Raw genomic sequence first — 11010 nt, 5'->3', positions numbered from 1 at the left:
CTGGGGTGACTCCTGGAGGGGGGTGGTTTGTATGCCAAGTGGTCCTTGGAAAGGCAGCTGGCACTGGGGGGGTGCCCAGCTACCTGGAGGTTGGACAGCCCTGGTTTATAGGGTGGCACGAATAAAAAAAGGCAGTTGCAGATGAGACTTTAAAAGGACCATCAGGACAGGTATTCAGAGAGGACTTGTAAAAGCACTGAAGTGAAATTTTAATGCTTTCCCTTGTACTTGTGTACAATTTCTTTTTTCTTCCTATATAGCCCCCATTTGCACTAAAAAATGTACCATTTGGGGGAAACTGTTGGAACAGCTAAATAGTACAGTGGCCAGGGCCTTCCTATGTATGTTCCCAGAAATGGACTATAGCCTTTGCTGTATACACAAGGTAGATCAGGGTGGGGACTGCCTCCTTCAGAAAGGCATAAGATTTCATAGGCAACAGTCGACTTTGTCAGAATCTATACAAAAAGTGTAGCCCACTTACGGAGGCATACATAGGAAGATCGTAGGAAAGTAGGACTCGAAGCAACCTCATGAGATCATCTAGTCCGGTCCCCTGCCCAAGGCAGGAAGATCCTGTCCATTATAGTATTTAGTTCATGAAAGCCATGTGCCTCTGGAGGCGCAGGGGCACACTGAGTTTCCGCAGGAGGTTGCGGCGACAGTGACCAGTGAGCTCCCACAGGCAGCTGTAGTGCTGGTGGTGGCAGGGGGGTGAGCGGCGACCACCCACAGGCACCGCCGACAGTTTCAGTGGTGCCTTTTTGCAGGGGGTGCACCGCCAAGATCGGGGTGCACGTGCACCTGTGTGCATCCTCTACACATCGCTGGTGATTTAGTTATTGTAACAAGTTCCCCTGAAAGTTATACTTCAGCATTGGTGGAGCCTGAATGCTGTGCATGTAATGAAGTAGGCTGTCACCTATGAAAGCATATGCCGTTCTGCACAAATTAGCCTTTTGGATGTCATCCTGCCCTACCTTCTGCTAGACTTCAGACTAACGCAGTTAACTACCTCTTGCTGGGCACACTGAAAGTTTGGATTGCTGCTTTACACCCAGGTCATAGGATGACACTTATAACTAGGTTCCTTGTCTGGTTTGGGTTCTAATATGGAAATCTGTAAGGAGTCAAAGTTGAAGAAAAGATGTTTGCATAAGCATTTTGTATAGGCTAGCAGGGGAATAGGTAAGGTAAAGAGAGGCCTGAAGATAGGGAAGTTAGAGCAACTGAATTGGAAAATGTCTTGTTCTTACCCTGTTTCCAGCTGTGACAATAATCTGAATTTTAGTGGTGTGTTTGGGGATGCTGCATGCAGTTAGCATATTGTCAAATGTGTTTAGAGGCTGGAATCAAAATCATAGTCATCAACTGCTAATGATGATTGCAGTGGAAGTAAAGTATCGAAAGTGGTAAAAGACTTGGATGGTAGTAGGTATGTTGGGGAGGCCTCAGAGATGATATAATGGTTGCCTGTCTGGTTGGTAGTCACAAGAAAGGTGGCATGTTAGTCATGTTGATGTAATAATTCTGAATGTATTGCATTTCAAATGGCGATGTGAGACTAGGTAGAAACTGAGTTAGGTGGATAAATATTTAAGGGGCAGAGGAGCATCTTGTATATCTATAGGAGAAGGACCAATTACAAGCTAGATCTACCTTACTGGCATTTAATTACTGGTCCTTCTGGTCACTCCTCTTTGCATACAGCTAAGTCGCATCGCTCCCCAGATTAAGTGGCAGCATATTGTACGACATTAAGTAAAGTATTAATGCATGTCTGCCAGCACTGTTCTTTTTCAGATTATTAATTCTTTAGCAGAATGAAAGTAGCTTGAGTTTGCTTTTCCTGTTCCATATATGGTTTTCCCCCTTCTGTCAATAAAAAGAGCCTTTGATCACTTCTGGTGGAGCAGATTTTCAATTTTTCTTAATAAAAAAGAATAGTAGGCTGTAAATGACTGCCTTTCAAAGTCTTAACCCTTTAATTTTGTTCTGGAGGCAATAGAGAATAATATTTTATGATATTTAATACTGTTTTTGTCACCAAACACTGCCTTTCTGTTTTCTTATAGATCCTAATTATCTCATGGCTAATGAACGCATGAACCTAATGAATATGGCTAAACTGAGTATAAAGGGGTTGATTGAGTCAGCACTTAATTTGGGCAGAACACTGGATTCGGACTATGCACCTCTTCAGCAGTTCTTTGTAGTGATGGAGCACTGCCTTAAACATGGCTTGAAAGGTAAGAATGTTAAATTAAAAGCCTACTAGGGGAGAGGGTTGGGATAGTATAGCAGATCTGAATGTGAGGTGGGGAAGGTGAGGTAGTTTTGCTTTAAGAACATAACTTTTAGACTAATGTTGGCAAGTCTGATTATAAATGTTTTCACAGTTAGGGTGTCCAGACTGTGGAATAAGTTCCCTCCAGAGGTGGTGCAATCGCCCTCCAGAGGTGGTGGAGACTGGATGGTCACCTTGCTGGGGTCACCTGACCCAGTTGTCTTTCCTGCCTAGTGCAGGGGGCTGGACCCGATAATCTTCTAAGGTCCTTTCTGGCCCCTTACAATCTATGAATCTATAAAGAGACTGAACAAGGTGATTGCAGCAGAAGTTGCATGGCATAAAGCAGAAGAAATCTGTATACATGTATAATCATCTGGCTGGCATACCTGGTTCTTCTTAAAGTTGCTCATCATTCTTAATGTTTTAAATGTGTGTTGAATATGGTTAACTAGAAGCCATTGCTGAATAACTTGCTTCCTCAGCAGACTTAATTTCTTACTTTTTCAGCACCTTCTCCTGCAGTAAAAAGGTAGTATTGTTTCTCTGAGTGTGTGGTGAGCTGTAGCACGGTGACCCTTTCTCAGTAGTTTTATCAGATGTATAGGTTTCAGATGTTGTATGGCTTAAATCTGGAGTGTAGCTTTCAGAAGGTACCAGCGGCATGTTTGTTTAACCATGAAGTATGGGTGTATAACTTAAAGTTGCAAAAATATCGTCAGTGATTTGCTGCCTGTCATGTCAGACCTTTGCCAGTGCCTGGCTGCAGTTGGGGTGTGGATGCAGGTGAGCCAATTGATGGTGAAGCCAGACAAGATGGGGATTATGGCAGTGGGCAGCCCACATGACCTGGAGACCTATTGTTCATGGAATTCAGTCTCCCTTTGTCAGGGAAGGTGCCAGGTTTGCAGCCTTAAGGTGCTTCTGGAGTCTCTGCTGCACCTGCTTTTCAGGCTAGTGGTGGCTAGGAATGCCTTTTACTGACTCCATTTAGTGAGAAGACTGACCCTTTCTTCCGGATTTGAGTATAGCCACGATCATCTGTGCCTTCATAACCTCAAGGCTAGTCTACTGCAATGCGTTGTATGTGGGGCTGTCCTCAGTGACCATCTGGAAGATGCAGCTGGTGCAGAATGCTGTGGCCTATTTTCTGATGGTGGGGTGGGTAACCAGCGTGCATAACTTCAGTGTCCCAGAGTCTGCAATGGCTTCCACTAGCTTTCTGGGTGCAATTCAAGATTCTCACTGTGACCTATAAGGCCCTAAATAGTCTGGGCCTGATGCATGTAAGGGCTTGTCTTCTCTCTTATGATGCTTCACAATTCCTGAACAATCCCTAAGATCAGTTAAGAGTAGCTTCCTGAAAATACCATCAGTGCACCAAGTCTGCTTGGCAAAAACACATGGGAGGCCATCCTTAGTAGTTGTCTCAGTTCTGGAACTCCCTCCCCCTTGAGGCCTGCCAGAGCCTGACCCTGTACATCTTCTGGAAACCCTCTTAAGATCTTTCTGTTTGGGCAGGTGTTTAGCAAGCAAGGCTAAGATGGGATATTGTTTAGACAAGTTTTGCTTTGTAGTGTATTTTAATATTGTACTGCAGATGCATCAAATGTATGATTTCCCATGGGGCTCTTGGAGCTGCTGGGAATTCAGGAATGGTGCAAGCTGGGGCAGGGTCCACCACCAAATTCTGGGGTATGGAGCCCTGTTGTGAAAGCCTTTTGCTGAAGAGGTAGTGGGTTGACTGCATTAATCCCTGCAACTTCCTGATGTTTCCAGAGGTGGGTGTGGATCAGGTCTGTGAGGACTCCTGCAGTTCAGTTCTGGCTTAGGGGGCCAAATGAGTTTGAGTCCCTGCTCTGTTGGCTTTTACAAGTTTTTTTGTTTCTCCTATTTGTTCTCTTATTCACTTGATTTATAAGTTATTTGCCCTCTTCTGCAAGTTGCCCTGAGCCTTTGTCAGGTAAGATGGCTTATAAATGTAATAAATATGTAAAATGACTACTTTGGGGGATGAAAAGAGCATTTACTTTGAAAATGAATTGGAGATTTGTCTAAACTATCTGCAGCTTTTGTACAGATCTCCTGCAATGCTATTTTAGTAGCTGCTTCCAAGCACTATAGAATCATAGAATCAAAAGATTGGAAGGGACCTGCAAGATCATCAAGTCTGGTCCCCTGCCGTGGCAGGAGGTTATTGCGCTCAAACAACCTCAATGAGGTACTTATCCAGTCTCCTCTTGAACACCTCCAAGGATGGCGACTGCACCACCTCTGCTGGGAGCGTGTTCCAGATTCTAGTTAACCTAACAGAAAATAATTTTTTCCTTATGTCCAGCCTAAAGTTTCCCTCAATTAGCTTGTGCCCATTGGTCCTCTCAAGTGGTGCCTTCCTGAAGAGTTGCTCCCCTAGATCTTGATGCTCACCCCTGACCTACTTGTAGGCGGCTATCAAGTCACCTTTCAGGTGGCTTGATGGCTTTTTTGATTACTCATTGAATAAATTAATTCAGTGCTGGTTAAAGTAAAATTATGCTAAGGGAGATTTATTTTTATCCTTTTAGCATCAGTAGGTGCAGGTTTTAAGAAAAAAATCCACTTTCCTGTTCACTAAGGAGCAAAAAGATATCTTGGGTGAGGTGTGTGCATCTAAACCATTAATTTTTATTTTTAATTTTAAGAAAGATGCAACAAGAATAAATTTTTAATACAGTGGTGAAAATAACCCTCTAGATATGAGCTGTATATGAACTACTGCAGTATTGTCTATCCAAGTCTGCAGAGACAGCTGTAGTACCACTACTGGTGTCCATAGCTTCATGTTAATAACAGTCTGATTGGTTTCACTGTCACTGTTCAGAATCCAGCAAAACTGTGAAAGTATCATTTCATGCTCTTGCTGCTTAAAGTGGGCACCAGAGGTTAACTAAGGGAACCCACTTTCTCAAGATTCTGGAAGCTGCAGGGGAAAGAGAAGGGTCAGAAAGCAGGAGGTGGTGGAGTTATTTCCTAACAAGATTCAGATCTGACCAAGTGCCCTACAGCAAAGTCTAGTGACAGCATTCTGGTAGAAATTCTAGCCCCTTTCTCAGGATCTGGGGCAAGGGTACTCACCAACACGTTGTCCTTGGGTATTGCTCGCGTCTCCTCCATGCCATATTTAATATCTGCTTATGGCAGCATTTGTTTCAAGCCATCATTCATTTACTTTATACTAATATCACCCATAAACATGGCAGGCAATCAATCCTGCTTGTCTAGTGTGCACTCCACCATTTTGAGAATCTATTCTTGAACCCACTTATTTACAAGAAAGAGATAAAAAAAATAAAACAGTGTTGTCATTAATATTTCTGAAAAGAAAACTTCCTGGAGGTCTCAGATCTGCTTTCAGTTCAATTCTGAACAAGCTTGAAGATGTATTTAGATGGTGTGGGTATAAGACCTGTTAATTTTATATTCATATCTTTTTTTTTTTTGTTTTAGCCAAGAAGACTTTTCTTGGGCAAAATAAGTCATTTTGGGGACCTCTAGAGTTGGTAGAGAAGCTTGTTCCTGAAGCTGCTGAGATCACAGCAAGTGTTAAAGATCTGCCAGGTCTTAAGTAAGTAATATCCTGTTCTGCTGCTTTACAGGTAAATCCTGTAGGCTTTAATTGTAAGTAGTAGACTAATTCTAAGGAGGGAAGGGTCTAGGGTGGGGGGAGAAAATATATCCTCTGCCATTTCCTGTCAGTACAAATGGATCTAAGGGCCCCTCTACACAGGCAGGTAAAGGTGTGATGGGATTTGATGTGTGATCAACACAGTTGTACCTCCTGTCATGCCACGTGTGGCTGGCAGGAGGCATGATTGTGGGGTCACAAATTGGAACCCAACCACGCCTTACTGCTGGCACGTGGGGAGCCTGATTCTGAGCCCAGTCCTGATCCCAGGCTCCCCCTGAATGATCCCATGGCTGGGAGCCCCATCAGGTGACCCTGGGTCCCAGGCCCACAGCTGACAGTGTCCCAATCACAGGGGCACCCCATGAACCCCTGTGGCCAGGACACTGCATCAGTTGCAGTCTTGCAGCTGCAGGAGTGCATGGGGTGCCCCTGTGGCTGGGACACTGTGTCAGCTGATGGGACTCCCGTGGCTGGGAGCTAGTGTCAGGTGGGAGCTCCTAGGCTGCGGGTGCACATGGGCCCCTCACCTAGGAACTCTGATCAGGTGATGGAGCTCCCTGGCCCTGGCCACATGATCAATTAATGGCAGGATAGGAAGCAGCTGCAGAGTCATTACACATAACTTTGTAGCTTATCCCTGTTTTAATCATGCCATTAATCGATTGAATGTGTGGTCAGGTGACCACTTAAGACCTGATTAACTGGCTAATCATGCGTTAAGTGTCATGTGGAGATGGGGCCTTCAATTTTTTTCCTCAAAGAAAAGATAGTCTTGAGGAAGGATGTTCTTTCTCATTGTAAAAAAATCAACTGTATGTTTCATGCCAGGAATAAATGAATGGCAGTGAATTCTGAGAAAAGAAACAGCCCTTTCCCTCCAGTCTGATTCAAGAGGAAGTGTGTTAGGAGGGTGGGTTAAAAGAGGAAGAAAATACAGCATAAGAATTTTCTGTGATATATGGAAATGCAGGTGTATAGCAGTGACTATCTGAGCTTGCTGAAAAGATTGATTTTAAAAAGGAAGATGGGGTAGTGGTCAAACAGTCAAAAATATTAATAGGAAGGTAATAATTTGTGGAGTAGAGGGAATAATTTTATATATCAAGACAACTGAAAATGGCAGCAATGAAGGAAAGGGGGGATGGGGTTGAGTGGCAGCTTCATTAACTCTCTGGGTCCCACATTTTGTGGGGATTAAGACTGCTGTTGAAGCCTGTGGGTCATCCAGCCCACAAGAAGCCCCACAGGCCAAATGAGTTTAACACCCTTGCTTCTTATGACACCTTTACCTTAGCTAGTGTGCTTAGTTTTGCTTAACTCCTATTTCTGCTATATATTTTTTGAAGTGGGAGAAGTATAGTAAAAACGATAGCAGATGTAGACTTCCATACAAAAATGGAGGAAAGAGTGACTCCTTAGTTCAGAGAGGAGATGAGCAATTGACATGACACACAGGCATAGGGAAGGTCTCCTGATTTACCAAGGCATCCATCACCTGAAGCTCTAACCCTGTGAGTGATGTGTGGGCACAGCCATGTGTCCCATTGGTTTTACTGAAGTTTAATGAAGGAGTTCATGTAGGCTCAGTGTGTGCGTTTGTGCTGGCATGGCAGGCCAGCATTCCTATTTACCCTTTCCTGTTATAGAAAATGTGGGGGCCATGCAATAAGATTAAAGGCAGTGAACTTAAAACTGATTAAGACAGGATGTAGGGCAGGGTGGCATGTTGAAGACTGGTTCAGAGAGGTATGACCTCATTAGTCGGTCAGTCTTTTAGGTGCCACTCTTCCCTTTCTTCTACCTGATTTAAGACTAACATGGCTAACCATCTCTGTGATCATGAAGAAATGATTTAAAAACCTCTGGAAGTAATTGATACAAAACATGGAAGTTGATCACAATGGAATTTTTTCCTTTCCTTTTTTTTTTTTTAAAGGACACCTGTAAATGGACAGTGGGGGGCAAAGTCTTTAGTTATACTTGAAGAGAAAGGCAGAAAGCAAGGTGTACCTCTACCTTAGTCTGAAGTCAAACAGAAGACAACACAGCTACCTACCTCTCTCTGCTCATAGAAAAGAAAGTGTATATGTGTCTGTGGTGTTGTTTGGTTTACAAAGTGTTAAAATTTAGATTTTTTTTTTCCCCCCTGGAATTATGTTGTTGTTTACTCTGGGATTTATGCCTGCCTTTGCTTTTGAATACTGGCCATTGTATACAATCCCAGTGAGCCACTGCTGTGATCCTGCATATCAGTGCCTATATTTATAAAACTATGTATATTCTACTTGCCAGAAGAAATGGAGAAAGGAGATAAGTATAAAAGGTGAACCTTTAAAACCAGAAAACTTTCGTATTCATGATACAAACGTTACCTGGCACTTGGAGAACAGCATTCTAAATATGCTTTCTTGGACCCTTAGAAGGTCAAGGCTTCAGAGAGAGCGAGAGAGAAAAAGAAGAGACAGACAGACAGACTGGTGTGTGGGAATCCTTGTTGTGTTAATTCAGACTAGAGTTGGGAAAGCCAGTCAACTGACTCTTCAAATAATGACCACAGTCAAAAATTGTCAAATGTTCCATGAAGCCAAGAATGGCCTTGTGTAGGTGGTGGCCTGCCTCATTTGTTGCATCATAGTGTCATCTATTAGCGCAGCAAGGGCAGGAAGGCTACATGCCTTGCCCCTCAGTCCTGCAGGAGTCAGTGTGTGCACACGTGTGTACATGCTGGCTCCCTCACACATGTGCTCTCCCTCTCTCTCTGTGCTTCCCACTTCCTTTAGGGGCAGGTACCCCTTGCCCTGATTCTTTCTCCTGAGCTCTTCCTGCTTCATTTTCCTTCCCCACCATTAAGCCATGTAGGACTGCAGGAGCTACTCTGCTGAGGGAAGAACCAAAACCAGCAGCATAGAAAAGCTTCTCCTAGCAGCCATCTGCTGTGACTGTCTCCAAATGCAAGCACCAAAATGCTTGAAGAAGTGGCATGCTGCCTACATAGCATAACTGCACTTAAACTGACTTTTGTCTTTTATAGTTACTATGTGTGTTTTCTTTTATTTTGTCACTGTTTGGGCTGACCTCTGGGTTTTGGAGTAAATGCTAAGGAAAAAAGTAACTGTTCAGTTGTGAATATCATCCGCTTTTACACTTCCGTACCATTGAACATTTTAAAAATTCATTACAGGTTTCTAGAATGTCATTTATTGTTTCACAATAATGTCATTATTTCACAATGTCATTTATTGCACCCAGAAAGCTAAGTGAACTAACTAACTACTCACCTTCCTACGCCTTCTTTTCCCACCTCTATAATCAGGGTTTTTGGTCACCAGCTTTGTCTGAGTCTCAGGAAACCCCACAGAACCAAACAAGTTTGACACCCTAGTCTAGATAAGACAGCACATGGGAAGAAGGGGAAAGAGGATAGAAGGTAATAAAAGGAAGAAGAAACAAAGACAAATGATTGCATGGGTATTTCTAATTTACAGTCAGTTTTTTACGCATAACAATGCATGAAAAAATACAGCTTTGAGTTAACATAGATAACATTAAAACTCTATGTGAATGTGTGCCATGTATGTAAGTAACTTTGTTTTGTTTCTGATTTCTGCTAGGACACCTGTGGGTAGAGGAAGAGCCTGGCTTCGTCTGGCCTTAATGCAGAAGAAGCTTTCTGAATACATGAAAGCCTTAATTAACAGAAAGGATCTTCTCAGGTGAGCAGTTCCTTCTCTCTTGAATTCGAGAGCTTACTTTAACTCAGTGTTCCCTGGTGAGGTATGTCCATTGGTCTCAAATGGAATTCATTTATTATTTTGCAATTGTGACATCACAGCAATACTGTTACCTTTGTTTGAGAACAGCTTTGGTGAAATCCAGAGCTAGTTTCTGGGTTGTCAGATTTTCTGCTTTTGATTTGAAAGTCGCTGTCTTCCACTTTTAAATGAAAAGAAAAGTGTGAAGCAGAATCAACTATTGCATATTATATAGGTAATGAGAGGTAAGATGTACGTATTTGCATAAAAAGGAGGGAGTGTTGTCCTCCAGGTGCTAGGGCACAGAAGTAGAAATAAAGCATGCTTGGATTTTCTTCTGACTGTCATTTACCTGCTATTTAATCTTGGGTGAGTTGCTTTCACACTTCCTTTTTTCCCCATCCATAAAGTGGGAATAATGACTCACTTCTCAAAAATACGTTGCCAGTTTTGGGTAAAAAGTGCAAAGTGAATGATTAGTAACAGTATGTGATAATTGGGGTGATGTTTTTATTTGTTATAAGTTTTAGGTTTTCAGCGAGTGATACTTTTTTCAGTTTCCTCAATTTTACTGAGTGGTGAGGAAGCTTAAAATTGCCATTTGGCAAACGTGGGGGTGATCTTGTTTGAGTGAAGCTTATAAAATAGAATAGAATTAGGAGGTGCAAAGTTCTTAATTTTAATATTAATCTTGTGAACAAGTCTCTACCTGCGTGTTAAAAATGATTTTCAAGTGGTATTGGAGTAGCCAAAGCTAGAACACATAAGAAGAGTTTATAGCTGTTTGATATGTACCTATGGAACTCCTTTCATATGGAGCCCTTGTCTCTCATTAATGTCTTTCAGTGAATTTTATGAGCCTAATGCACTCATGATGGAAGAAGAAGGTGCCATAATTGCTGGCCTCTTAGTGGGGTTAAATGTCATTGATGCAAACTTCTGCATGAAAGGAGAAGACCTGGATTCACAGGTACTGAAGAGCCGATGAATATTCATTCCTGGGATGAATTCTCATGCACTTAATTTCTGCTGGTGTGTGATTTGATAGTTTTTAAATTATACTCGTTGGCTAATTAAGAAACATTCTGTAAACTTGTTATTATGATTATGTTCCTTATTTTGATTTTTTTTGGTTTGTTCCTTTGTATAGTTGGCTGAAAATGCTGCCAAAATGTGGGGGTTTTTTTGTTGATGATGATTACTGTTGTTGTTTCATAGTTTCTAGGGTCGGAAGGGACCTGAGCAGATCATCTAGTCCGACCCCCTGCTGTGGCAGGAAAGAGTACTGGGGTCAAACAACCCCA

General features: G+C 42.5%; 1 protein-coding gene across 1 annotated transcript in view; it reads left to right on the top strand.

The window, feature by feature from the left end:
* The window catches only part of RUFY3 (RUN and FYVE domain containing 3), a 118831-nt gene that overhangs the window by 54059 nt on the left and 53762 nt on the right, over positions 1-11010 (top strand). The window contains 4 exon segments of the mRNA XM_019516771.1: positions 2076-2249; positions 5774-5891; positions 9566-9667; positions 10553-10676. Of these exon segments, the coding sequence (XP_019372316.1) occupies positions 2076-2249; positions 5774-5891; positions 9566-9667; positions 10553-10676 (518 nt within the window).

The sequence above is a fragment of the Gavialis gangeticus genome, unplaced genomic scaffold (assembly GCF_001723915.1).
Source record: "Gavialis gangeticus isolate Ggan-Ray unplaced genomic scaffold, GavGan_comp1, whole genome shotgun sequence".
NCBI lineage: Eukaryota > Metazoa > Chordata > Crocodylia > Gavialidae > Gavialis > Gavialis gangeticus.
This window is presented reverse-complemented; position numbering and strand designations above follow the sequence as displayed.